We start from the raw sequence: 27,350 nt of genomic DNA, 5'->3' as shown, positions 1-27,350 counted from the left end.
TGAAATCCCAGATCAAACATTTTGAAATTTTGCTTAAAGCAACAAAGAGCTGTAAAACTGGGGCTCCACATGGCACCTTTGGGTAAGGGTGACTCAGGAGTGACCACAGCCCTCTGGGGGCTGCAAGGACAGAGGCATGTTGCCAAGGTGGTAAAGGAGGGGCAGCTTGTCATCTTGGTGGCCATCAAGGTGACATGTCTATAGTAACTTTCAATAGCCTGCTCTGGTGGTGACCAAAACCAAGTCACCACCCCACTGCAGGTGAACCTCTTAGTAGTGTTAAGGAAGGTGGCCCCTCTGGGGCCCAGCAGAAGGACGAAGGGCAGGGGCAGGAACTTGCCCGCAGGACCTGGACTCGTTGGGCCATGGCAGCACAAGTAGCAGAGTGGGGCGGGTGGGGCAGGGGCAGTGGAGCAGACCCCAGCACTCCGACCTTTGGCTGCGTGAACCTCAGCCCATCCCACCCGCCCCCTGCTGTCTGCCAGCTTGCCACAGAACTTCCCATCTGTGGATCTCCAGGCCCATAAATACCAGCCTGTCTGCGAGTTAGACGCCAGTCCTGGTGGCCCAGGAAGCCCAGATCCGCATCAGCAGGTAAGTACCCCCTGCCCTGAGACCCCTGCACCAGCTCGGAGGAGCAAACAGGAGAGGCAGGAAGGCAAGGCTGTTGCCTAGAACCCAGACACTCCAGAGCGAACTCTGGTGACACTTTCCACTCCCCATGCTGTGCCTCAGTTTCCCTGTCTATAAAAAGGAGCGCAGTCCTCTTCCTATAGGGAGTGTGCCTTGGTGAACCCATCTTCCTGAACAGTTGGGCCCCTCTTCTCAATTTAGGAAAAAGAAACTTCTTTTCTCCAAAGGAGCAGGAAAATTGTCTCCTCAGAGAAACGGCCACTGGGGGTGCAGGTGGGACACAGCTGAGACACTCCCAGCCGGCCACACCTCTTGACAGGCAGCTGCCCTGTGTGGTCTCCCACCGCCATCCCTGCTCTGAGCCCGGGTCCCTTGCATCGGGGCCGGGGTCTCCTAAGTATGCCCACTCCCAGGTTCTGCACCCCACACCAGCATGTGCTCACTGCCTGTGCCCCGGGAGCCCCTGCGTCGCGTGGCTGTGACTGGGGGCACGCATGGCAACGAGATGTCGGGCATCTACCTGGCCCGGCACTGGCTGCAGGCCCCCGCAGAGCTGCAGAGACCCAGCTTCTCCGCTGTGCCTGTGCTGGCCAACCCGACAGCCACAGCTGGCTGCCGCCGCTACGTGGACCACGACCTCAACCGCACCTTCACCAGCAGCTTCCTCAAGTGAGTGCTCTTGCCGCCAGGTTGGCCCAGGCAGTTGGGCACCGAGTCCCCACCACAAACCTTCCCTCCAGCCACCAGCAGGGCCCTCCCTGCCTTCACTCCTGCTTCCCCTCAGCCTATGAGGCCCATTCCTCCACGGGGACAAACCGAACATTTAGAGAAACCGAGATTGATGTTACCTCCTCCAGGAAGCCCTTCCTGACTGCAAGCTGGTTCAGGACCTCTTCTGGGCATCCCAGACCTAGCACTTCCCTCAGATTAGCACCACAGGCCATGTTTACTTGTCGTGTGCCCTGACCACTGTTCATGCCTCCTTCCAATGAATAGTCACTGAGTCCTATCTCCAGGCCAGGCTCTGGCCAGCTCAGGTGAGAGAATGGGGAATAGGACCAAGGTGTTGGCTTCAAGCTTAATGGGGAGACAGAGGAAGAACCAGGCAACCATAACCCGGGAGGCTAAAGGCAGGGCCGGGGGCTACACAAAGCAGCTAACCTGGCTGAGAGCAGTCAGGAAAGGCTTCCTGGAGGCCATGGTATCTCAGCCAAGCCCCAAAGGCTGAGTAAAAGCTGGCCAGGGGAAGAGAGGTGAGAGGGAGTTTCTAGGGGAGGGGCAAGCACAGCACAGGCCTGGGGCTGAGACCAGCATAGTGCTCAGGCAGCGTGGCTGGAGTGAGGGCATGAGAGGCAGGCAAGTGGGCAGGCAGGCGGGAGGGCAGGCCAGGCTGAGGGCTTGGATTTTACCGGGAAGTGCAGAGCCGAGAGGGCCATGGGCAGGGGTGGACACAGCCACAACGGCTGAAGGGAAAGCCCTTGAGCTGCTCAGAGTGGCTCCTGCAGGGCCCCTGCCCCTTCCCCCTTAAACCACTGAAGACTGACTGAGACTGTGGGGGTCGGTGTCCCCCATTCCCGTCTCCACAGTTCCAGGCCCACCCCGGACGACCCATACGAGGTGACAAGAGCCCGAGAGCTGAACCAGCTGCTGGGGCCCAAGGCCTCGGGCCGGGCGTTTGACTTTGTCCTTGACCTGCACAACACCACGGCCAACGTGGGCACCTGCTTAATCGCGAAGTCCTCCCACGAAGTCTTTGCCATGCACCTGTGCCGCCATCTGCAGGTGGCCCCGGCCCCCAGCACACAGCCCCCCAGAGGGGAGAGGGAGGGAGGGAGGGCAGGTGGGTCAATGCTGGAACCTCCTTTGCTTAGCCCCTCTTCCCCGGGCCTAGTATCCCCTGGGCTCCAGTCCCTGGGGTCTGCCACTCGCCAGCACTCCAGGCCCCCGGTACCCCCTCCACCACCCTGCCAGAGGGTAGAGGGAGACCTGGCCAAGGAGGGTGGTGCCCTGTGTTTCCTCCATGCAACACCTTCCCACCTCAGTTTCCCTTCCCAAGTAGGCCTGCGCCCCTAACCTGCCTCTCTCGCCCTCAGCTGCAGTACCCCGAGCTGTCCTGCCAGGTCTTCCTGTACCAGCGGTCTGGGGAGGAGAGCTACAACCTGGACTCCGTGGCCAAAAATGGATTGGGTGGGTCGCAGCCTTCCGAGAAGTGGGCGGGGCCAGGAGGGTTGGAGGGGTGGGGCCAGGCACCAAGGGGCGGGGCCTCTTCATGGAGTATATGGGTCCTGCACCTGCCTAACCCCTTGCTTCCTGGTCCCCAGGTCTGGAGCTGGGCCCCCAGCCACAGGGTGTGCTGCGGGCTGACATTTTCTCTAGGATGAGGACCCTGGTGGCCACAGTTCTGGACTTCATTGAACTCTTCAACCAGGGTGAGACCCCGGGGGACTTTCGGGAAACAGGTCTGGGGAAGAGCAGGCCTGGCTCCGGGATTGGGGAGCCAGGCCCACAGGCGGGCTGGGATCTAGCCCTGAGGTCCCCCCACGGCCCAGTCTGTCCCCTAGCCTGGAGGGAGGAATGGGCTCACACACCCAGCCTCCCACACAGGTACGGCCTTTCCTGCCTTTGAGATGGAAGCCTATAGACCCGTGGGCGTCGTGGACTTCCCCCGCACTGAGGCCGGGAACCTGGCAGGCACTGTGCATCCTCAGCTGCAGGTGTGTGTGTGTGTGGTGGGGGGTGATTGCTGGGGCCACAGCCTTGGGGAGGAGGATTGTCAAGGAAAACTGAATCCCAGAGGGTGCAGCCAAACCTCCCACAAGCTCACCAGTATCTCGGGTGGAGGAGCAGGATGGGAGGCTGGGCTCTACCATCCCACTTCCCCTGGCCCTGCTGCCTTCCCTGGAACCCTACACTCAGGCCTAGCACAAGAGGCCACAGTGATCCCCATAGCTCCTGTGGAGGGCATGATGGAGACAACCCTACCCTGGCTGTAAAAGGCAGAGGGAGGGGACGTGGAGCAGGCATGACTCAATTCACCTGCTTGGAGGTGCAAATACAAAACTCTCTTCTGATTTTCAATTGGTTCCTCCAGCATCCCCATGCCTGTCGGCAGTATGTCTCTCTGCAGGCCTTACCTTCCTGAATGTTCCAGGATTGGGCAATCCTGCTTCCACACCTTTCCCTTGGGTGCCTGGGAAGAACCCAGTGGCTGCTGCTCTGCTTGCTGCCACAAAGGGTCATTGTTGAATAGGGTCTGGTGCAGTCTTGTGGCCTTTTGTGCCCTGAAGTTTCATTTTGAGGAGTTACCTTCTTACAAATGGAGACAGCACCATCCTGTCCATGTTTAGGGCTAGACGGTCTTAATCCAGCCATGCCCAGCTACCTTGCAGATGTTAAGTCATAACAGTCAATTTGGGTGGCTCCTCCTACAATTTTAAATTTATTTTATTTTTTATTTTTTATTATTATTTTTTGAGACAGAATCTTGCTTCATCACCCAGGCTGGAGTGCAGTGGTACAATCTCAACTCACTGTGACCTCTGCTTCCTGGGTTCAAGCGATTCTCCTGCCTCAGCCTCCCCAGTAGCTGGGATTACAGGCACTCACCACCACACCCAGCTAATTTTTGTATTTTTAGTAGAGATGGGGTTTCACCATGTTGGCCAGGCTGATCTCAAACTCCTGACCTCAAGTGATCTGCCCACCTCGACCTCCCAAAGTGCTGAGATTACAGGCCACTGAGATTATGAGCCACTGTGCCTGACCTTATTTATTTATTTATTTATTTGAGACAGAGTCTTGCTCTGTTGCCCAGGCTGGAGTACAGTGGCATAATATCGGCTCAGTGCAACCTCCGCCTCCTGAGTTCAAGTGATTCTCCTGCCTCAACTTCCCAAGTAGCTGGGATTACAGGTGCTCACCACCTCACCTGGATAATTTTTGTATTTTTAGTAGAGAGAAATTTCACCATGTTGGCCAGGCTGGTCTTGAACTCCTGACCTCATGATCCACCCACCTTGGCCTCCCAAAGTGCTGGGATTACAGGCGTGAGCCACTGCACCCAGCCAAAATTTATTTAATAAAGAATCATATTGTACTTACTGTGTGCCAGACACTGCTTTAAGCACTATTAACCTGTTTAGTCTAAACTTCAGAATGATAGGAGGAGATATTGTAATCCTTATTTTACAGACAAGAAAGCTGAAAAACAGAGGTTAAGTGACTTGCTCACAGTCACACAGCTAGCAAGGATTTGAACTCCAGCTTCAATACCTGTGCCCGTATCCATGAGGGTCCACTTCCACATGGGCACATGCCTCCCCAAGGTGACCTGTGTCTTCATTTCTAGACACAGAGCAGACTGGTATCTCACCAGACCTGCCGTCATATGGATTAAGGAAGTGAAGCATGGGTGGGAAAGGCCATGAATGAGGGGCATCTTTTGGGTGCCAAGCTGGGGTCGCCCCCCTCTGGGGCCAGGGCAGAGGTGGCCCCAGCAATCTTGGCCTTTGGCTCTCCTCCCAGGACCGAGACTTCCAGCCACTGCAGCCCGGTGCTCCCATCTTCCAGATGTTCAGTGGGGAGGACCTGCTCTATGAGGGGGAGTCCACGGTGTACCCCATGTTCATTAACGAGGCTGCCTACTATGAGAAGGGCGTTGCTTTTGTCCAGACTGAGAAGTTCACATTCACCGTGCCTGCCATGCCCGCGCTGACCCCTGACCCGAGCCCAGCTTCCTAACCCAAGCCACACCTCCCCAACCTCAGTCTTCCCATCTGAACTATGGGTCCTGAGGCACAGCTCTGAGCACAAAGGTCCCTTTTGCCACCTACCATGCACCATGTTCCTTGCCAGGCCTCCCCAACCCCTGGCCTCAGTTTCCCAGTCTATAAAATGGAAGATGTCCAGAGGTCCATGGTTTGTGTCCTCTGTCCTGCACGGCTCCTCTCTGGCTGGGGAAGTGGATGGAGGAAGGGAGGTTGACCACAGGATCTGGGGGAGGTCTGGCCAGTGCAGCCTTGGACACGCAAGTGTCTTGGGGCCAGTGGTGGCTGCCTCTGTGCCCACAGCTGTCCATCCATGCCCGGGGGAGGATTCCAGAGCATAGGAGGAGAACCTGGAGGATTGCTCTGGATCCAGTAGAGGGGCTTCCAGAAAAGGCCACAACCCAGAGGGGGACCCCCCAACCCTTCTACAGTCCTGGGGCCAGAGGGTGAGTGTGGGGAGCGCAGAGCCAGGCCCATGTCTGTGCACACGTGTGTGTTTGTCTGTGTGTGGCGCCTGCCCCGGGTGCTCTTTGGCGTGCGTGTCTGTGCGTTTCCCACACACACGTGTTTCCAAGAGCCTCAGTTCCTTGGGCTTTCTAACGGGATCCCTACGTGGCCAGATGTGCATTTTCAAGTGTGTAATGAGCCCGGTGCCCATGGCGGCTCAAGCAGGGAGTCAGGGCTGGGGTAAGGGCCACAGCAGGACAAGGCTGTCCCCATGCAGGGCAGCTTGTCCAACTGCAGAGATGCAGGGAGGAGGTGGCTTGGGTTGGGGCAGAGGGACTTCCCAGCTCTAATTGGGAAGCCACCATTTCCGCCATCCCCAGGACACCGCACACTGATGTCGGGCAAGCTGGCATGAGGCCCACTGCTGAGGGCCCCTCTGTCCTGATGCTGGTACCCTTCAGGGTGTCACAGCAGGACAAATAGTCAGGGCTCCATGCGACCTGGCTGCAGCTTCACTGCCCACACCTGCCTAAGCCTAATGGACTCTTGTTTGACAGCTGGGGCTGCTGGAGTCCAGAGTCCCCTCGCAGTGCCACTCCCCCAGCCCTCTACACCCCCGCCCGGCCCATCCATTTCCCTGGGGCCACGGCTGCCACGCCACCTCCTGGTATTGAGCAGTGAGATGAGAAGGTGTGAAGGATACGGGGGCACCAGGGACAGGCTGGCAGGCAAGATGGATGAAGGGGCAGGGGGCCAGCAGGCGCCTCGGGCAGGCACGGCGGGCCAGCCGGGGAGGGGTGTGCAGGGAGGCCTGCCTGTGTGTGTGTGCATGTGCATGCCTGTGTCTGTGTGCATGCTGTGTGGTAAGTCCATGTGCACAGAAGCTGTACATATGTGTACCATGTGGCGAGTCAGCAGGCTCTGAGCTCATCCGTGTGTCTGCGTGCATGCGGGTTAGCATGTCAGTGTGCTTGTGTGTGTGTGTGGGGGAGGGGGTTGTTTCCCATCACACAGATCAACATCGCACACACACACGTATCACGGGCCACTACAATCCCAGCCTGGCCCTCCCCTGGGTGTCTCGGTGAAGGGGAGCCACCAGTACTGGAATGGATCCCCCAACTCCTTCCATCATCCCCCCACTTCCCACCCACCATGCCATGGCCAGGGCAGATGACTACACCTTGTTGTGTAGCCCCAAGGGGCTGCTGGGACCCTCCATCTCACACAGAGCACTCCCATCTTGCCTGGCAGCAGCTCCAGAGCACTAGCAGCCTTCTCTCACACAGCTGGGCATAGGGTTGGGCCAGGGGCCAGCCCTCCTCCTTTTACATCCCCCAGAGCCAGCCTACCGTCTTTGTGTGGGGTTCCATCCAGCTCTGCAGGCTGAGATCTGAGACACAAGGGATTGAGCCACAGGCATCCCTGAGCTGCAGGGAGGAGGGCCTAGAACACAGTGCTCAGGGAGAAGCAGCCCTGCCACCCCCCAGCCCCTCCGTGCCCCCTCTTAGGAATCAAGGCCACTGCCAACCCAGCATCCCCAAGACAGGATTCTGGAGGAGGTATGGGGGGCTCCAGCCAGACGACCCACTCTGTGCCATTCGGCAAGAGTCAAAAGGCCAACGTGCACTCTCAACCAAGGAACTGGCAGCAGCTCAGGGGGACCTCCAGGTTCTGCCTCCCTGCAGAGTGATCCATGTGTCCCCTGAATGCCCAGCACAGGCTGCAGACAGCCTGGAGAGGGTGCCCGGTCAGGCCAGAGAGAACAGACAGACCCACAGGCAGAGCGGACGCCCACTTCTCACCTGGGCCAGCCTCACCGTTTCCACTCATGCCTAGATGGGGGCTCTGTGGGCACCATCAGCCAGGGCAGCGCCCCCAGTTCCAGGAGGGATGGGCTTACTGCTCTCCAGGTTGGGCTAGACCATCACAGGCAGAAGAGATTATGTGCTTAGGTTAACTGGGGAGACTGAGGCACGGAGACTGTCGGACCTGCCAGTGTTGCTCAGCTCCCTGAGTTCCTCCATGTGTCTGTGCGTGTGGGTTCACTTGCCACAGGACCTGGGCTTCCCACCACCCAGTCTGGGGCTCCATGCTGACTGCACTCATTGCTGCTGCCCCCTTACGTTTCCTGCTCACACAGCTCCTGAAAATTGCGCATCTGCCGGCCGGCTGGGGCCTGCCTCAGGTCAGGGGTCTGGGTCTTGGTGGGAGGGCACCTCCTCCACCATTCGGCCCGTGATCTGCTGCTCCTACTGTGCCTGCCAAACCCCGGGGCCCCAGCCCCTCCAGTCAGCCAGGCCTGGACCCCTGCAGATGCCCAGCCGTCCTCCAGAACCACCCTCCCACCCCCTCACCCCTGCCACGCCTGGGCGCATCGATCAGGAATGGCTGGGGGGCTCTTAGCTGGGGAAGGGAGGGACCTGAAGAGGGAGGATGAGGAGGGAGGAAGGGGGGCTCTGCAACGTCAGAACCTTCCCACCTGCCCTCCTCCCGCACAGCCTTGGACAGCACAGCCCAAGAGTGGCTTGGAGAAGGGCCCCTGCATGCCCCAGAGCCTGCATCTCGCCTTCAGAGACCAGGGATCCAGCTCGAGTGGGAAGACCACGACCTCGGGACGTGGACGAAGGGCGATCGAGGAGGCAAGGACAGACCTGCCGAGAGACTACAGCCTGTGTGAGCACCTGAGGGCTGAGCTGAGGTGCCGAGTGGACGAGTGGTGACCACCCCTTCCAGCAGGCAGGGTCCCCTTGGGTGGCAGCTGCAGCCCAGCCCCAGCCAAGCAGAGTTTCTCCAGGAGCCGGACAGCCGCTCTGTCTCCATGGCAGGTAGGCTACGTGAAGCAGAGGTGGCCTCATGGGTCAGGCTCAGATTCCAGGGTGGGTGGGCAGGGTGGGAACCAAAGCAGCCCTGCTGAACCCAGGTCCTTCACAAGAGGGTGGGGCAGGGGCACCCCAGGCTAAGGTCTGAGATCCCAACGGGACAGGGCTCACGGCTGCCCAAGTGCAATTATGGGAGATGCCAGGGACCAGGCTGTTCCGGGAGATGAGCGACTCACTGGGCACGTGTGACCTTGGACCTCTCCCTGAGCCCCAGCTCCTTGAGCACCAAAGTTGGGGGCTAGACAAGAAGCCTTAGCTTCCCTTCCAGACTTGATACTCGATGCTTCCGGCAAGCTGTCATCTCTGGGCCTTGAGTGCTGGCTTCTAGAGGGACTGAGCAAAGGACAGGCTCCCTCCCTAGAGTCCCTGAAAGTGTTGAGGGGCAGCACGTTGGCTGCGATGGGCAGCGGGTGAGCCCCTAGAGGACTTGGGAGCCAGTGACCACCGGCAAAGCCTCCAGGCCCAGTGAAATCATGAGCCCCCCACCTTGGGACCCATCGCCATGGACCCAGGGCGGGCTGGCATCGCCTGGATGACGTACCCGCCCCGGCAGGGCAGCCGGGCGACAAGCAGTTACCCTTCTGATGGACTGGCCACAGGGGCAGGGGGACATCAGCCCATCTATCCATCCTGCCCAGGGTCCTCAAACCTGATGTGACCCATCGCTGTCACAAAGACATCCCCTCCCCCGAGAGGCTGCAGAAATCCCAGGGGCTTTGCACGCAGCTCTCAGGGCTGCTGAGGACGTGGCCATGGCCTTGGGCTCCACATTCTCCCCAGGCACCTACTAAGAGTTCACCCTGGCCAGGTGCTGTCCACCTGGTACCTCAGCAGATGCTATGCCACCATGGGAGCTTCCGTTACCCGCCTGTCTGCCAGTTCTTCCATCTCTCCAATACCCAGCATCCCCCCTCTGCTCCAGGCATCCCATAGTCTTACAGTCGTGTAAATAGCCCAAAGCCACTCGGGTGGGGACACAGCTGGGAATAAAACCTTGTCCTCTGACTCCCAGCCACTGTGGCTTCCATGACCCTTCCAGCTTCTCAGCCCCTTATGGGGCTGCTATAAAATAATAGTTCTGTTTTTCAGGATTTTTTTTCCATTTAAAACATTTTAATTGTAAAATACACATAACACAATTTACCATCTTAACCTTTTTATTTATTTATTTTTTTTGAGACAGAGTCTCGCTCTGTCACCCAGGCTGGAGTGAAGTGGTGCTATCTTGGCTCACTGCAACCTCCACTCCCTTGGGTTCAAGCGACTCTTGTGTCTCAGCCTCCCGAATAGCTGGGATTACAGGCGCCCACCAGCACTCCTGGCTAATTTTTGTATTTTTAGTAGAGATGGGGTTTGCCAGGATGGCCAGGCTGGTCTCAAACTCCTGACCTCAAGTGACCCACCCGCCTCGGCCTCCCAAAGTGCTGGGATTACAGGCACGAACCACTGCGCCCAGCCCACCTTAACCATTTTTAAATGCACAGTTTTGTGGCATTAATTACATTCACATTGTAAAAAGTTAAGTAGAGGTTCCTCTTCAAAGACTTTCCCGCCATCTAATTAGGAATAAATAATAACTTCTCTTAGAAGCAAAATTTATTCAAAGATCTGTACTAACATTCTTAAATATCTGCTAGCAATAATAAAAAAAATCAATATACTTTATGTTCTTAGCTCCCACAATTTAGCCTAAATATTTGCCCTGGCATGCTTATACTGGTCCAAGCAAACATTAGGTCATAGCCTGTTCCTCCTCCTTATTTGAAGGTGTTTTTACCTTTCTCAGCATTCTACAAGTTACTTCCTCCTTCCTTTGTTCTCTTCTGCCTTTGCCTCTTTTAAAAGTTCTAAGTTGCTAGCCAATCAGAACAATCACAGAATGTGAGGTCCCGTTCCAGCCAATGGGAACCGGACACAGCAGTAGGGTGGACACATCAGGTTATAAATGACCCTGTCTCCTTTGTTCGGTGTACTCTCGTGGCAAAACTGCTTGCGAGTGTACCCTTTCTGCAAAAAGTAAAAAAAATGGCCTTGCTGAGGAAGTTAAATTTATGTTCAAGTGCTATTTCTTTACGGCACCAGAAAACAAGCATTTCTAACAACATTGTTGTGCAACCGTCATTAGCATCCATCTCTAGAACATTCTGCATCTTGCAGAACTGATATTCTATCCTTATGAAACAACAACTCTCCATTTCCTCCTCCCCAGCCCCTGGCAACCACCATTCTACTTTCTGTTTCTATGATTTGGCCTCACCAGGTACCGCCTATGAGTAGAATCATATGGTATTTGTCCTTTGGTGTCTGGCTCATTTCGCGTAACAGTGTCTTCAGGACTCATCCATGTTGTAGCATGTGTCAGAATGTTCTTTCCTGTTAAGGCTGGATGGATACTATTCCCTTGCACGGATGGACCCCATTTTGTTCATCCATTCATTCTCCGATGGACACTGGGTTGCTTCCACTTCTTGGCTATTGTGAATAATGCTCATACGAACATGGGTGTGCAAATATCTGTTTGAGTTCCTTCTTTCAATTCTTTCTGGTATAGACCCAGAAGTGGAATTGCTGGATCATATGGTAATTCTAGGCTGGACATGGTGGCTCACACCTGTAACCCCAGCACTTTGGGAGGCTGAGGTGGGCAAATCACCTGAGGTCAGGAGTTCGAGACCAGCCTAGACAACATGGTGAAACCCCGTCTCTAATAAAAATACAAAAATTAGCCAAGTATGATGCATGCCTGTAATCCCAGCTACTCAGGAGGCTGAGGCAGGAGAATCTTTTGAACCAGGGAGGCGGAGGTTGCAGTGAGCCGAGATCGTGTCCATCCAGCCTGGGTGACAGAGCAAGACTCCGTCTCAAAACAAAAAAAAGAAAAAAATATATATATATATAGTAATTCTAGTTTTAATTTTTTGAGGAGCTACCATGCTGTTTTCCCCAGCAGCTGCACCATTTTACATTCCCACCAGCAGTGCACAAGAGTTCCAATTTCTTGAGGCCAGGCATACTGGCTCATACCTGTAATCCCAACACTTTAGGAGGCCGAGGTGGGAGGATCACTTGAGCTCAGGAATTCAAGACCAGCCTGGGCAACATAGGGAGATCCCATCTCTACAAAAAAAAAAAAAAAAAAAAGTAGCCGTGTGTGGTGGTGTGCGCCTATAGTCCCAGCTACTTGTAAGGCTGATATGGGAGGATTACTTGAGGCCAGGCGGTCGAGGCTGCAGTGAGCTATGACAGAGCTGCCACTGCACTCCAGCCTGGGCAACAGAGTGAGACCCTGCTTCAAAAAAAAAAAAAAAAAAAAAAGGGGAGTTCTAATTTTTCCATCTCCTTACCAACACTTTTTATTTTCTGGTTTCTTTTCTAATAGCCATCTTAATGGGTATAAAATGGTATCTTATTTAGCTAAGACTTTTTTTAATTGGAGGGGTGAAGGGTGACAAAGCATTTGGCCAAGACTTGTGCCAGGATTGCAGATCAAAAGACAAGATGTTTAGAAAAGAGTGCAGAGACCAGAGAAAAAGACGGTAGGATGGGTTTCTGGAGGCAGGCTCTGGGCGGGTTGTCAAGGTCAGGGATAGGTAATTGGTGCTGAATGGGGGGCTCTTCTTGGCTCAGCTCTCCTTCAGCAGCACCGGGAGGCAGGGTCCCACAGAGCTGGGGAAGACCCCTGCCCCCTCCCCACACACACACATATCATCTAGAACAGGTGCTGTTTGTGAAGGGCCCCCTGTGCACCAGCCCCTGTGCGTGGTCACTAATCCTCACATCGGCCTTGTGAGGCAGGTATTAAGAACCCCTTCCGACAGATGTGGAAACTGAGGGTCCAGGAGGTGAAACAATTTGCTTGAGGCCACATAGACACAAGATGACCCAAACATTCTCTGGGGAGCAAGACAGGCCCTGACGCTACCCTCAAGGAGCTTGCTGGCAAAAAAGACTTTAAGTGAGCATTTATCTCACAGAGTGATGCTGAGTGGGGGATCCTGTGAGAACACAGCCCTGGCAGTCAGGGAGGGCTTCCTGGAGGAAGAGGCATGTAGGTGCAGCCTGAAGGATAAGAGCTGGCTGGGTAATGCGTGGGGCCCACACTTCCGTCCTCTCTCCACAGCCTTCCTGTCTGCTGGCCTCGGCATACTTGCACCCTCAGAGACCTACCCCCTACCCACAACCAGCTCTGGCTGGGAGCCCCAGCTGGGGTCGCCATTCCCATCAGGCCCTTGCACCAGCTCTACTGGGGCCCAAGCTGTGGCCGAGCCCACTGGGCAGGGCCCCAAGAACCCACGTGTGTCCAGTGTGACGGTTCAGCTGGAGATGAAGCCTCTGTGGGAGGAATTCAACCAGCTGGGCACTGAGATGATCGTCACCAAGGCAGGCAGGTGTGAGCAGCGGGGGCGGGGTGGGGCAGGGGCCAGGGCTGGAGCCGCATCCGGCTGCTGAGCACCTCCCTCCCGCAGGAGGATGTTCCCCCCCTTCCAGGTGAAGATCCTGGGCATGGACTGCCTGGCCGACTACGCCCTGCTCATGGACTTCATCCCCCTGGACGACAAGAGATACAGGTGCGGGGACCGGCCTGGGGCACAGGCTCAGGCCTCAGGTGCTGAGACCAGGAATTAGACCCTTCCTGCACCCCAAGGTGAGGCAGGGGCCTGTCCAAACAATGCCAGGGAGGTCCAGCCTAAGGGCAGGACGACAGACAGGCAACAACAGCCTGAGGGCAGGAGGGAGCCCAGCTCAGGGTACCCAGCAGACTTCCATGGGCAGTGGGCTAGCCTTGGGCAGGCAGAGAGGTCTAGCCCAGGGCAGCAGGGGTTATCCTATCATCCACCAGCCAGATGCAACCACAGGGAGCTCAGGTCTCAACAGGATTCTCTGAGCCTTGGGTTCCTTAGCAAGGTGCCCATCAGGTGGGGTGAGCAGTGTTGGAGTCAGCAGCAGCCCCTTCACCCCGCCTGTATTGCTCAGGTGTGACTGGTTGGGGCAGCCCTCACTACCTCGCTGTGCTCCCCAGGTATGCCTTCCACAGCTCGGCCTGGCTGGTGGCAGGCAAGGCAGACCCAGCCACACCTGGCCGCGTGCACTTCCACCCTGACTCGCCGGCCAAGGGTGCCCAGTGGATGCGCCAGATTGTGTCCTTCGACAAGCTCAAGCTGACGAACAACCTGCTGGATGACAATGGCCACGTGAGGCCCGGGCCACGGCGGGGACGGAAGGGCCTGGGGTCAGGGTTGTTAGGGCCTTTGGTGGCCAATGGCCTTGGTGCCCAGCACCTCTGCCTGCTGCTGATGGCCAAGGCGGGGCGGGGAGCGGGGGTGGCGAGCTCACCTGGCTGGGGGTGGCACAGCAGGGAGGGTTGTCCAAGCAGGTGGAAAAGGGGGTGTGGGCGGGGGAATGTTCCAGCATGCATTGTCCCCTGCAAGGAGAGGGAGGACAAGGTATGGAAGGCCCAGCCTAGGCCGGGCCCGCTTTATGTGCGGACACAGCATCATTGACACTTGGTCAAACAGCCAATGATCCCCGCCCTCACAGAGGTCACTTCCTGGGGCAGAGGCAGGGTCCAGAAGACACTGTGTCCAGGGTCTCAGATAGGGACAAATGCCAGAGAGAAAGCAGAGGTACGGAAGGGGGGCAGAGAAAGGGTGCCGCTGTTCTCAGGGGGTGCAGGGAGCTGAAGACCTGAAGGAGGTGGGGGATGGAGGGGCCCATGCCTGTCAGAGGAGGCAGCAGGTGCAAAGGCCCTGAGGCCAGAGAATCCTGGGCCGGCAGAATTGCAAGATGCATCCATGGGGCCGGAGTGGAGCCAGGAGGGGAAGCCAACGAGGCGAATGCCTGAGGAGCCGGGCTGACTGCGGGGGACTATGGCTTTTACCGTGTGGGGTGGAAGTTGCTGGAAGGTTAGGAGCAGGGGGCTATGTGATGCAGCTTCCCGGGCAGCTGTGTGGAGAAGGAACAGAGGGGTACGGCAGGGACAGGGGACAGGCCAGGAGGCAACCGAGGAAACCGGTGAACGTGACAGTGGCGGGCTGGCACACAGGCAGTGGGTGGCAGCTGGGAAGTGGGGTGTGAGAGGACATGGAGGGAAGGATCCATGATCCAAAGGGGCCTTTGACACGGAACCGCAGCCTCTCCAGCTCAGACCCTGCACTGCCATGAAAGGAACAGGGTGGCAGGCCTGGGGTATGCTCCCGGCTTGGAGGGAAGGACTCCAGCCTCAGGGAGTCCACTGTAGTCCACCTCACCCCTGTACCCCTGCTCTGTCCCTTCCACAGATCATTCTCAACTCCATGCATCGCTACCAGCCCCGTTTCCACGTGGTCTTCGTGGACCCACGCAAGGACAGTGAGCGCTATGCCCAGGAGAACTTCAAGTCCTTCATCTTCACGGAGACCCAGTTCACAGCCGTGACAGCCTATCAGAACCACAGGGTGGGTGAACCAGCTCGGGAGCACCCGCTGCACGCCCATTTCACAGGGGTGGAGACTGAGCCCTGAGGCTTGCAGCCCTCACTGGCACAGACTACTGCCTTCCCCACTTGCCCTGAGTATCTGCCGTCAGTCAAGGCCCTGCCCGCACTCCTGTCAGCTCAGAGTTCCTGGGCCAAGGGGCCCCGATGCCAGGGCCTCCTGACTGCGGGTTCCCGGGAGGACAAGGTGGCTGAGCCTGGCTCCTGGCCACCCCACAATGCACTTTGTCTCCCGCAGATCACCCAGCTGAAAATCGCCAGCAACCCTTTTGCCAAGGGCTTTAGAGAGAGTGACCTGGACTCCTGGTACTGTCTGCCCTGACCCTAGCCCCTCACCCCCACCCCAGGCATATCCTAAAGCCTCAGTTTCTGACCGTTGTTTCAGGATCACACCCTCTGACCCATCCTGGGGCCCCACCATCTGCATCTGGCCATGATCCCTGGCCCGGGTTCTTCCCCTTGATCCCCTCCCCCCATTCTTGCTTGCTCTATCTTCAGGCCTATGGCCCCACGGCCCCTGCTCAGTGTCCCAGCCCGGAGTCACAGCAGCCTCAGTCCCTGTGTGCTGAAGGGCGCCACAGACAGGGAAAAAGGTAAGGCCCCAGGCCTGCAGACATCGTGGGACTAAGGCATACACGGTGGGCGGGAGGCAAAGGGACAGGACCTCCAGGAAGGGGCTTCAGCAGCTCAGCAAACCCACAGGGCCCCTGTGTTGACACACAGAGGGGGAAGCAGACATGCCTAAGACAATATGGGGCTCAGGGCAGAGAGCACAGGCAGGTGGTGCCAGGCAGGCTTCCTGCAGGAGGTGGCTCTCAAGCTGGGCCTTGGAGGACTGGGAAGGGTTTGGACAGAGGGAGAAGGTGAAGAAGAAATTCCAGGCAGAGGGAAAAGCAAAGGCAAAGGCTGAGAGGTAGGTAACTTGGGAAGGAGGAGCAGGAAGGGACCAGGGCAGGCCTGGGATGAGGGATGAGGGATGAGGATGTGATGGGAGGCCCAGAGTCCACTCAGACCATTTCCTCCCTCAGACCCCAACAAAGCTTCAGCTTCCACCTCCAAGACCCCTGCTCGGCTCCATCATCAGCTGCTGCCCCCACCTGAGGCCCTGCTGGCCCCGGCCACCTGCAGGCCTGTCACCTATCAGAGCCTGTACTCTGGGGCTCTGAGCCACCTAGGGATCCCAAGGACCCGACCAGCACCATACCCCCTCCCCAACATCCGGGCTGATAGGGATCAAGGAGGCCTGCCTCTCCCAGCTGGGCTGGGGCTCCTGTCCCCCACTGTGGTGTGCCTGGGGCCTGGCCAGGACTCCCAGTGATGGCAGAAGCCCTGTGGGGAAGCCCTGCTACCCTGGACCTTACACCTGGTGTGGGAATCAGCCTCTGCCCCGCCCCCTCCAGCCCCACCTCTGTCTCAAGGAAAGCAGGGTAGGTGAAAGTCTAGAGAAAGAGGCTACCTGCCCAGGGTCACAGCAAGCCTGGGACTATGGCAAGCTTGGAACCAGGTCTTCTACCTCCCAACCCCAGCAGCCTGAATACTGTGCCCTCTTGCTTTGGGGGTAACTCTCGAAAACCCTGCCTTATCTCTCCCTTCCCCCTAACATTAAACTATTTGGCATGAGTGGTCAGAGCACTTCTGTCCTCGTGGTCAGGGTGGGTGGGGGCCTCAGGAACTCCTAGACCCATCACAGTCCCCACACCAGCCTTGTAGGCATCCCGAAGCTCTGCCCAGTGCCGTCCGCATCCCTGGGAGCACACAGTAATATTAAAAGTGGTGATTCCAGCCCAGTGGCAGGGCTGCACTTGCCCAGATGAGGATCGAAACTGGTGCTCAGAGAGGCACGGGACCTGCTCAAGATCACACAGCAGAGCATGGCGGACACCCGCCACCCCACGTTTAAATGCTGTGTGCAAGGCTGGGGTCATCTGGTACCCAAGCCCAGGGTCTGGTGGAAGGGCGCAGAACCACGGTGGTCAGTGACCACAGGGGCCGAGGTAGGAACGGGGGAGGGATTTGGGAATCCGGTCAAGACTCAAGGCAGGAAGGGAGAAGAGCTCTGGACGCTGGGACAAGGAGGTCAAAGGCCTGCGGCTGGAGTCCTACGGAGCCAGAGGGGGAGACAAGACTGGGGGCGGCGCGCGCCACCTAGCGGCATCGGGAGGGAGGACCGGAGGGAGGGCTGGGCCGGATGCTCCTCTCGCGCACCGATCGACCTCGGGCTCCTAGAGGGGCGTCCCCGTGGGATCCCAGCTCCGTACATCCTGGAGCCCCTAGGGGAGGGACGGAGCAGCGGGGGCCGGCGGGGCCTCATCAGACACCCCAACGCCAGGACCCAACGGGACCGAGGACGGTCGCCGGGCGCTTCACGGTTCGCGCGGTTCCAGGATCTTGGAGGACACAACCGGCAGGTCCTCCAGCTCCGCGCCCATCTCCCTCCCCGCGGCCACGCCCCCGGCCCTGGCCCCGGCCCGGCCCTGCCGGAAGCACAGTCTGCCTGGCCACGCCCCCCGGTCCTTCGTAGCAAAAGCTCCGGTCCAGGCCCCGCCCCGAGCCCGCCGCAGCCTCGACTGCCTACTAGGCCCCGCCGCCCTTTCGCAGTAACGTCCGGGTCCGGCTCCCGCGCAGGCCCCGCCCCGCCGCCCTCCCTCCGTCCCATCCGGGGGACTCAACGCGTCCCACCGAGGCCCCGCCTTCAAGCAGGCCCCGCCCCCTAACAGACCCCGTCCCACCGAGGCCCCGCCTTCAAACAGGCCCCGCCCCCGAGCAGACCCAGTCCCACCGAGGCCCCGTCTCCGGGCAGGCCCCGCCCACGAACAGACCCACCCCACCGAGGTCCCCCGACACCGCTGCCGCTCCGCAGCCCCCCGTGCGGGACGCATCGGGCGAGCTGCCCCTCTCCCTCTCAGCTTCCGGAGGGACCCGGGCTGAGCGCCCCGCCCCGCCCCGCCCCGCCCCGCCCCGCCTCTTCCCTCGCCCGACCCCGCGCCCTCAGTGTCCCGGTCGCGCCAGACTCGACATGCTGCCCGACTGCCTGTCGGCCGAGGGCGAGCTGCGCTGCCGCCGGCTGCTGGCGGGGGCCACGGCCCGGCTCCGCGCGCGGCCCGCGTCGGCCGCGGTGCTCGTGCCGCTCTGCTCAGTGCGTGGGGTCCCGGCGCTGTTGTACACGCTGCGGTCCAGCCGCCTGACCGGGAGGCACAAGGGCGACGTCAGGTACAGCGGCCGGGAACTCCTCGCCCTTTGCCGGAGGCCACAGGAGCCCGGGGCTGGCGGGGACCTCCGGCAGGGCCCTTAGCCCCTTCGAGCCTCGGTTTCCGCCTCCGTAAAATGGGTCTGGGGAGAGTCCCTCCGCCCAAGGGCTGCGGCGAGAGGTCAGCGATCCGTGTCCGTCGGCCCCGGTGCACCTGCCCGGGCGCCACGTCCTCTCCGCGTGGGCCCCTCGCGCACGCCTGGGCCCGGGACACCCCTTTGAGCTGTTTCCCGCTAAGAGGGCGGACGCCGCCCCCTGCCGGCGACTACGGAGAGGTTCGGGCCCCGCCCGGCGAGAATTAAGAACATCCTGAGGACAATGTCAGTGTTACTGGGGCCACCATAGGCCGAATTTGGGTATCTGAGCCCCAGGATCTTCTTGCCCCTGCTACAGACCCTCTTATCCTGCGCTGCCCCGGGCCTCTCTTCCTTATCCCCATTGCTCAGGGAGGTAAACTGGCCTCCAGGGGTCGCGTGGCTTGCCTGGGGCCTTCCAGTAAACTAGGGGCAGAGGCAGGCGATACTTCGGTGGGCCACTGGCCCCCCCGCACTGCCGACACCCCGACCTCTCCATGGCCCCAAGAGTCCAAGGACCAGACTCCTTGTGTCTGTTTAGTTTCCCAGGCGGCAAGTGCGACCCGGCTGACCAAGACGTGGTGCACACGGCCCTGCGGGAAACCAGGGAGGAGCTGGGCCTGGCAGTGCCCGAGGAGCACGTGTGGGGCCTGCTGCGGCCTGTGTATGATCCGGTGAGCCACCTGGCTGAGGTCACCCCACCCTATTCACTCACTCTGTGCCTGCCCTGGAGCTGGGCTCCCAGGGACCAGGAGAGTGGTCATGGACTCCCACAGGCACAAAGTGTGGAGGGGTGGCCCTAACCTGCCTGGTCACATGCGCCACCCCACACACCCCCTTGAGAAGGGATTGGGAAGGCTCTGGTGTCCTGAGTAGAGGTGGCCCAGGGTGATGGGGTGGGCCAGCTCCGCTCAGCTTGGTGGATTAGGATCAGGGAAGCTTCATGGGGTAGGCAGGGATTGAACCCAGGCTTGAATGCCAAGTGGGAGATTGTCCTAAGCAGAGGGAACAGGTCTAGTGCATTTGAGGGGACCTGAGTCAGCATGGCTGGAGGACACAGGTAGGTGGACCCGAACAGGACTACCAAAGGCCTATGCATGGCAAAGGGGGTCTTCCTCTCTCCCCTCCCCAGCCTTCAAACCCAGCCAAGGCCATGCTTCCCTGATCACCTGCCCTCTTCCCCAGAAAAAGGCCACCGTGGTGCCAGTGCTTGCTGGTGTAGGCCCACTGGATCCCCAGAGCCTCAGGCCCAACTCGGAGGAGGTGAGCTGGGGGATGTGAGGGGGTTGGGCTGTTCCAGTCCTCTGTCTACCCTCTCTGCCTCCTGCCTGCAGGTAGATGAGGTGTTTGCACTGCCGCTGGCCCACTTGCTGCAGACGAAGAATCAGGGCTATACCCACTTCTGCCAGGGTGGCCACTTCCGCTACACACTACCCGTCTTCCTGCATGGACCACACCGGGTCTGGGGCCTCACAGCTGTCATCACCGAGTTTGCTCTGCAGCTGCTGGCACCTGGTACCTACCAGCCCCTCCTGGCTGGCCTGAGCTGCTCAGGGGCTGAGGGTCTGGCCCACCCTAAACAGCCTCTGGCTTCACCCTGCCAGGCCAGCTCCACTCCAGGACTGAATAAAGGTCTTTGACAGCTCTAGAGCTCCTGCTTCTGCTGTACTGGGGCCTTGACCTTGGGCAGACCACTCCAGGTTGCTGGTTGGGGCTCCTCCTTCCAGTCACGCCATGCCCCACAGCAGTGGACACTTCCTGGGTGCCAAGTACTTAGAATCAATTCATCTCACCCTCACAACAGCCCATAAGGCGGGGCCAACACTGTCTGGCTGGTGAGACTGCTTTCAGGGAGGAGAGACACCTTGCCTAAGGGCCCCAGGCTGGGATTGGAACCTGAGCTCTCAGACTCCACAGCCCAGACTCTTAGGCACTGCACTGCCCATGTCTCAGCCTGCACCTCCTGTTCTCTCTGCTCTTCCTGGCTGACCCTGTGCTGGGCTCCGGGATCCCAGAGAGGAGTAAGGCACACCCATGCCCCTGGGTGTTACTGCAGGGGTCTAACACACAGAGCCCCTGTGTGTGCCAGCTGCTGTGTGGGGGCCACAGCTGTGGACCAGTCAGATGCTCACCTGCCCTCCAGAGGGGGTGCTCAGTCTAGGGGAGACCTCAGACCAGGTCACACAGATAATCATGTGGTTCCACATTAATTAATCACAGATAATAGTGGAATTCTATAAGACATCAACTAGGTGGACCAGGGTTCTGTGCAAGAGTTGAGGGAGCGGGTGGTCTGAGCTTGCTGTGGCAGGATGGCTGGATCCAGGGGCTCAGGGGCTCCCCTCTTGCTGTGCTTTGCGCTGTGCTGGCCTCAGCTCCGGGGAGGTTGTCTCTAATGCGGAGTGTGAGAGGTTGAGGAGAGGGCAGCAGCGTCCATCAACAGAAAACATGTCTGCTCCTTCCTGGCCAGTCTAACCCAGAAGTGCACTTCACTGGCCTGCCTTGAGTCACATGTCCTTCCCTGAGCCTGTCACATGGCCGGTTGGATTTACAATACATTGATGGATAGAGTCTGGGATGCTTGCCTGGGTAGGAGGGGGAACTCCCTGGACTGAGAAGCAGTGGTTCCCAAAGAACAATTGAGGTTCCCACTTTAGACAAAAATCAACTCAAAATGGCCTGTAAAAACCTGAAGTGAGCCGGACGTCGTGGCTCATGCCTGTAATCCCAGCACTTTGGTTGGCCAAGGCGGACCACCGTGACTTCAGGAGTTCAAGACAAGCCTGGCCAATGTAGTGAAACCCCGTCTGTACAGAAATACAAAAAAATTAGCCAGGCATGGTGGTGCACGCTGTAGTCCCAGCTACTTAAGAAGCTGAGGTGGGAGGATCACTTGAGCCCAGGAGGCAGAGGCTGCAGTGAACTGAGATTGTGCCACTGCACTCCAGCCTGGGCGACAGAGTGAGATCCTATCTTAAAGGAAAAAAAAAACAAAAACCTGCAATGGTAACACTACTTGAAGGAAACATATGGGGAAAGTTCTAGTCTGGGCAATGATTTCTTGGATAGGACCCCAAAAGCAAAGGCATCAAAAGCAAAAACAGACAAATGGGATGGCACCCGACTAAAAAGCTTCTGCAGAGCAAAAGAAACAACAAAGTGAAGAGAGAGACTATAGGATGGGAGAAAATCTTTGTAAACCATACATCTGATAAGGGGGCTAATATCCAAAAGAAACAAGGAACTCAAGAAACAAATATCCCAATTTAAACATGGGCAAAGGACCTGAACATCCATTTCTCAAAAGACACGTGAAAAAATGCTCAATATCGCTAATCGTGCAGGAAATACAAGTTAAAATCTCAATGAGATACCACCTCACACCTGTTAGAAAAGCTACTACCAAACCATGGGAAGTAACAAATGCTCGTGAGGATGTGGAGGAAAGGGAAGCCTTATGTGCTGTTGGTGGGAAGGTAAATGAGCACAGCCATTTTGGAAAATCATATGGCAGTCCCTTAGAACACTAAAAATAGAGCTACCGTGTGATCCAGCAACCCCACTTGTGGGTAGTATCCACAGGAATTGAAGTCAGCATGCTGAAGAGGTGTCTGCCTCCATGTTCACTGCAGTGCCATTCATAGCAGCTAAGACACGGCAGCAACCCGACTGCCCAGCATCAGACGGATGGATAGGATGGTCTGTCTACACTGTTCAGCCTTAACAAAGATGGACATTCTATCATTTGTGACAACATGGATGAACCCGGAGGACGATATGCTAAGTGAAATAAGCTAGGCACAGAAAGAAGAATACTATACGGTCTGATTTTTATGTGGAATCTGAAAAAGTTGAACTCCTAGAAGCAGAGAGAATGGTGGTCGCCAGGGGCTGGAGAGTGAGGGACTAGAGATGGGGAGAGGGGAGACATTGCACTTAGGGTACAAAGTTCCAGTCAGGAAGAGTAAGCTGAAGGCCCTGTTGCACAGCATGACAAACATCCCTAACAATAGCGCCTTGTGTGTTTCACAGTTGCCTGAAGAGTACATTTTAAGTGTTCTTTTCTTCATTAGCCTGACTGACCCCTTCTACAATGCATATTGTAGAAATCGCATTTCTACACATATCACATCAGAACACCATATTGTACCCCATACACACCTATGGTTATGTTGATTAAAAATTAAAAGAATAACTGGGGAGAAGAGAGGAGAGGGAATGCTGGATGATTAAAACCAGCCAAGATCCCCTGCAGGAGGTGACCCAGAAACCAAAGGTGAGTAGGAGTGGTCAGGTCAAAGGGCAGGGAGGGTGGCCCAGTTTGGGAGGGGAGCGGGCCGTTACTGTGAGATGCCAAGGGGACACTCCTTGGTGAGGTGAAAAGGGGCCGTGCCTCACCAAAGGGTTCGGATTTTATTCCAAGCAGGGGTGGAGGCGGGATGATCTGGTTCATGTTTCAGAGTGTAAACTGGCCACCCCCACAGGGCTCCATCACAGGGGCCCCCTCCTGTGGCTCCCCTCCTCTCCTCCCCAGACCTCCCTCCCCTCCCACCTTCCCATGCACCCCCTCCCCTCCTCCTATGCGCTCCCTCCTTCCCACAAACCACTTATCACCTCCACAGCCCTCTGTTACCTCCGGCCCTCCAGCCTCCTCACCTGGGAGCAGGGCCACATGATGGTGGTAAAAATAACTCCCTTTGACAAAGTGTGAAGGGGGCAGAGGGAGGAGGGAAGCTGAGCCCCAGTGCTAGGAAGGAGCTCTGGGAGGGTTCTGAGCTCTGGGTCACCCTCACTCACGGGACACAGCAGTCACGGGCTCTGCCCCCAAGAGTGCACATCCACTGCCAGTAGCAGCGACTCACACTGGGTGAAGTAGCTCCCAGAGCGGTAAGGACCGGGAGCTGGACTGACTCCCAACACACCCAGTCCCCTCCAAAGCCTGCCACGACCCTCCAGGCTGGGGACTCCCCCGGCCGCTCCCTCGCTCCCTCAACCCTGCGCTCTGTCCTCAGGTCCCCACATGGTATCAGCGATGCTTCTTCACCCCTTCTCCGAGGCCGGGTGTGTTCCCGCCAGCCCCAGTCCTCAGGCCTTTCTCTGAGTCTCCGCCCCCCCGTCTGGGTCCCCATGGCGGGCACTGCGGCAGCAGGTGGGCAGCCTCCCCGGGTTAGCATGCAGGAGCACATGGCCATCAATGTGAGCCCAGGCCCCATCCGGCCCATCCGCCTCATCTCCCACTACTTCCTGCACTTTTACCCTTTTGCGGAGCCTGCCCCGCACCCTCCGGACCTGCGCCCCGCAGCGGCGTCCACCATCTGCTCTGCACCCCAGCTGCAGCCCGACCCAGAGCCAGAAGGAGACTCAGACGACAGCAGTGAGTGGGGTGGGAAGAGGGGGACACCCTGAGTTCAGCCCAGCCAGGAGAGGGAGGGGGGTGTCCCTACCATCTGGCCGTGGAGGGGCAAGGCAGGAGGCACGTGCCATGGGTGGGGGCAGACTGAGCTGAGGTAGGAGGTGACCCTGCCTGCCACCTGCCTCTAGCTGCCCTGGGCACCCTGGAGTTCACATTTCTTTTTGATGCGGACAACAGTGCCCTGCACTGCAGGGCTCATCGTGCCAAGGTGAGGATGGGGGTGGGTGTTCCTGGGACAGAGGGCTGGGCCATGGGCCTGTCTCATACCCACTGTCTGTTCCCAGGGCCTCAAGCCATTGGCCTCAGGCTCCGTGGACGCCTATGTCAAAGCCAATCTGCTGCCAGGGGCCAGCAAGGTGAGGGCAAGCCCCAGGCCCCCACTGCTGCCCTCTGGTGGAACATCCAGCCTGGGGCACCCACTTGGCTCTGCTTGGCTCCTCCCCACCCCGCAAGGCCTAGGTCTCAGTTGCTGGGATGTGCAAATAGTGGGCGGTCCTACCAGGGAGGTAGGGTAGGGGGTTGCAGAACAGTCCTAGCCCCAGGAGGCCCTGACCCACCCTGTTGGGCCCTAGGCCAGCCAGCTTCGGACACGCACCGTTCGGGGCATGAGGATACCTGTCTGGTAGGAGATACTCACCTATCACGGCTTCACCCGCCAGGATGCTGCATGCAACACCCGTAGGTGAGGATCCGGCCTGGGCCACCTGGGGGTGGAGCAGAGGGATGGGGCTGGCCTGGCCAGGTCCGACCTGGGCGGCCACCAGGCTGTGTGTGTGCGAGGACCCATGGCTGCGGCGACGGCAGCAGGTGCCTCCCCTGGGGGAGCTGCGGGTGCCCCTGAGGAAGCTGATGCCAAACCGAGCCAGGAGCTTCAACATCTGTCTGGAGAAGCGGAGGCTGGTGAGTGGGGCTGGAGCACAGGGTGGGACTGCAGAGGCCAGGAACCTTGTGATAGGGGGAGCTGGAGGGGAGGAACAGGGAGGGGGACCTGGGCAGCATCTGGCCAGGATGACTGGGCCCTCTGCCCTTTCAGGCCAAGAGGCCCAAGAGCCTGGACACAGCCCACGGCATGTCCCTCTATGAGGTGGGTAGGACAGCTGGGCTGAGCAGGGATGAGGGGGCAGGCCTGGTGGCAGGGGCGTAGGGGACTTGGAGGAACCTGAGGCCAGCTCTCATAGGCCCTGTGAGCCCTCATTTTCACAGGGGACAGCCAGATACCCAATGGCAAAGTGAGTGTGACTCCCTTGCCAGGACGGCCCAGAGGAGCTGTGGGGCACTGGGACAAGCAGAGCCCTTGGGGGCGCAGCTGGGCAGAGACCTGCCTTGAGGCAGAGGCTGAAACTGGCGGTATTTGTCCATGGCCCGAGATGGGAGGCTAGGCGAGGTGGAAGAGGACAGATGGGTGGGGCTCCCTGGCTGGGGTCTGGCCTGAGGGGAGTGTGGAGGCCACTCCTGGGGCAGGCTGTCCTAGACAGGCCCTTGTCCGGAGGCAGTGAGGGTGACTGCAGGGGTTTCTTTGACGCCACTGGAGACCAAAGACCTAGTTAGAACCCCTGTGGTCGGTGGGGGAGGCAGCTGGGAGGCTGAGAGCAGGGCCCCCTACCAGCTCCTCCCCAAAGTGCCAGGTGCCCTGCCCCCTGGTGGAGCCACAAGTTGCTGCAGCTGTCGATTAGCTGAGCCCAAGTGGCTGAAGCCCAAGGTGGCATGGACAGGCCACTTCACCCAGCGCCAGCCCTGTGTACCCTCCGCCCCAGATCCCAAGCACAACAGCGCCCGGAGCATGGTGGGTGCTCACAGAGCACTCTCGCATTCCTGAGAACCGCCTGTGAGCAAAGTGGTGGGGCTTTCTGCAAATGGAAACCTACCCTGCGGATGAGAGCAGTGCATCCTCCCAGGGCTTCCTCCCTGAGCCTGTTCAGCAGCACCAGAGCCCAGAGTGTGACAAAGGACACTCAGAATCTGGTCCCCAGGGAAGTAGGGGGCGAAGAGGGTGGGGTTTTGAAGAGATCTGCTTCTCCTTGGGAAGTGAACATCCTCTCAGAGCCGCTTGCGTACAGGGGTGGCTAAGGCACTGGATGGGAGGCCACTTAGGGAGCTACTGGCATGTCAGCCAGTTCGCTTCCCCTCCATGACAGACGTATCTGACTGGTCACGTGGTCAGCAAGCCTTGCCTTTGGTCAGGCCCTGGAGGGTACAGCTGACCCATAGGGCCACTTCCATGGCACTGGGCAAGTGGCTGTATTGGGAAATGAAGTCATTGCCCCCGATTTCTTTGGGGCTGGGTTGAGCTTTCCTGCCCAGAGCACAGAAGCTAAAGGAGGTGGGCTTTGGGCTGGATGGGGGCTGACCTCAGCCTACACCTGCAGGAGGAGGTGGAGACAGAGGTGGCCTGGGAGGAACATGGGTGCATCCTGCTGTCACTGTGCTACAGCTCTCAGCGGGGTGGCTTGCTGGTGGGTGTGCTGCGCTGCGCCCACCTGGCCCCCATGGATGCCAACAGTTACTCAGACCCCTTCGTGCGCCTGTGAGTGAACTGGGGTAGGCAGGCGGGAGGTGAGGACAAGGCGGTGACTCCTCACCTCTCCAGGGCCACACCTAACCCACCGATCTTCCCCGATCAGTTTCCTGCATCCGAATGCAGGGAAGAAATCTAAATTCAAGACCAGTGTTCGCAGGAAGACCCTGAACCCTGAGTTCAATGAGGTGAGCCAGGGCCAGGCAGGTCCCAGCCAACCCTGGTCTTGACATGCTGAGCCACTACCCTACCGTGGCCTGCTTCTTAAGCTGTGGGAGAGCCGAGGCTGCCTCCTTCCCGCCTCTCTGCCCTTCTCCCTGCAGGAATTCTTTTACTCAGGCCCACGGGAGGAGCTGGCCCAAAAGACGCTGCTGGTGTCCGTGTGGGACTATGACCTAGGCACGGCTGATGACTTCATTGGTGAGTGAGAACATGAGGAGCTGGGGTGGGGGCCCAGTAGGCTCCTGGCAGTTCTTGACCCATCCCCCAAGGCAGGCGGGGTGCAGCTGGGCAGCCATGCCAGTGGGGATTGCCTGCGCCACAGTGACCACTGCCTGGAGCTGTGGCACCCGCTGGACAGCAAGCCTGTCCAGCTCAGCGACTAGCCCATGGGCCCTGACTGCCGCCCCTCCACTACAGCTGCCTGAAACGTCCCCACAAAAATGGTGGAGGCTGGGGCTGCCTTACCCATCATGCCCAGCCCCAAGTCAGAGAGGTGTTTCCTCTCTCCCCGCCTTCACATTCACCCCACCCCAAATCATGGAGCCTAAATAAACATCTCCTTCAAGCCAGACAAGACCCTGTCCTTTCTCTGGCCATGGGCCAGACTGGACCCTGTTCTCCCCTCCCACCCTTGAAGATCCTGTGCTGGGTAAAGGGTAAAGAGCACAGTCACAGCAGC

At 58.5% G+C, this 27,350-nt stretch overlaps 4 protein-coding genes across 7 annotated transcripts; all 4 read left to right on the top strand.

Annotated features, from left to right (window-relative positions):
* The first annotated feature begins 515 nt into the window (after positions 1–515).
* ACY3 (aminoacylase 3) lies at positions 516–5,546 on the top strand. 2 transcript variants are annotated; one of them, XM_055270235.2, is made up of 7 exons: positions 516–594; positions 1,047–1,302; positions 2,220–2,415; positions 2,727–2,820; positions 2,955–3,062; positions 3,238–3,347; positions 5,158–5,546. In XM_055270235.2, the coding sequence occupies exons 2-7, from the start codon at positions 1,067–1,069 to the stop codon at positions 5,371–5,373; spliced, it is 960 nt and encodes a 319-aa protein (XP_055126210.2). In that variant the 5' UTR covers positions 516–594; positions 1,047–1,066; the 3' UTR covers positions 5,374–5,546. The 2 variants fall into 2 exon arrangements, with proteins under 2 accessions (XP_055126210.2, XP_055126219.2); XM_055270244.2 differs by lacking the exon at positions 5,158–5,546 and adding an exon at positions 4,825–4,858.
* An 88-nt stretch (positions 5,547–5,634) lies between these two features.
* TBX10 (T-box transcription factor 10) lies at positions 5,635–16,972 on the top strand. 3 transcript variants are annotated; one of them, XM_063635731.1, is made up of 10 exons: positions 5,635–5,845; positions 7,905–8,034; positions 8,348–8,674; positions 12,849–13,116; positions 13,195–13,296; positions 13,749–13,920; positions 15,007–15,162; positions 15,439–15,506; positions 15,699–15,793; positions 16,229–16,972. In XM_063635731.1, exons 3-10 carry the CDS (start codon positions 8,668–8,670, stop codon positions 16,516–16,518), a joined length of 1,158 nt encoding a protein of 385 aa, XP_063491801.1. In that variant the 5' UTR covers positions 5,635–5,845; positions 7,905–8,034; positions 8,348–8,667; the 3' UTR covers positions 16,519–16,972. The 3 variants fall into 3 exon arrangements, with proteins under 3 accessions (XP_063491801.1, XP_055126194.1, XP_063491800.1); XM_055270219.2 differs by lacking the exon at positions 7,905–8,034 and having other exon boundaries at positions 5,815–5,845; XM_063635730.1 differs by lacking the exons at positions 5,635–5,845; positions 7,905–8,034; positions 8,348–8,674 and having other exon boundaries at positions 12,590–13,116.
* A 749-nt stretch (positions 16,973–17,721) lies between these two features.
* Positions 17,722–20,171, top strand: NUDT8 (nudix hydrolase 8). Its single transcript, XM_055270205.2, has 4 exons — positions 17,722–18,410; positions 19,063–19,195; positions 19,707–19,784; positions 19,856–20,171. Exons 1-4 carry the CDS (start codon positions 18,217–18,219, stop codon positions 20,159–20,161), a joined length of 711 nt encoding a protein of 236 aa, XP_055126180.1. The 5' UTR covers positions 17,722–18,216; the 3' UTR covers positions 20,162–20,171.
* An 87-nt stretch (positions 20,172–20,258) lies between these two features.
* LOC129478614 (double C2-like domain-containing protein gamma) lies at positions 20,259–27,293 on the top strand. The gene is given in 11 exon segments (XM_063635740.1): positions 20,259–22,797; positions 23,534–23,895; positions 24,063–24,142; positions 24,219–24,290; positions 24,507–24,616; positions 24,699–24,834; positions 24,968–25,018; positions 26,301–26,458; positions 26,556–26,637; positions 26,773–26,869; positions 26,945–27,293. Coding segments are annotated over 10 exon segments (1,143 nt in total). The 5' UTR covers positions 20,259–22,797; positions 23,534–23,648; the 3' UTR covers positions 27,055–27,293.
* The last annotated feature ends 57 nt before the right edge of the window (positions 27,294–27,350 follow it).

The sequence above is a fragment of the Symphalangus syndactylus genome, chromosome 1 (assembly GCF_028878055.3).
Source record: "Symphalangus syndactylus isolate Jambi chromosome 1, NHGRI_mSymSyn1-v2.1_pri, whole genome shotgun sequence".
NCBI lineage: Eukaryota > Metazoa > Chordata > Mammalia > Primates > Hylobatidae > Symphalangus > Symphalangus syndactylus.
The sequence above is the reverse complement of the archived record's forward strand: the minus strand, read 5'-3'. Positions and strand labels throughout refer to the sequence as shown.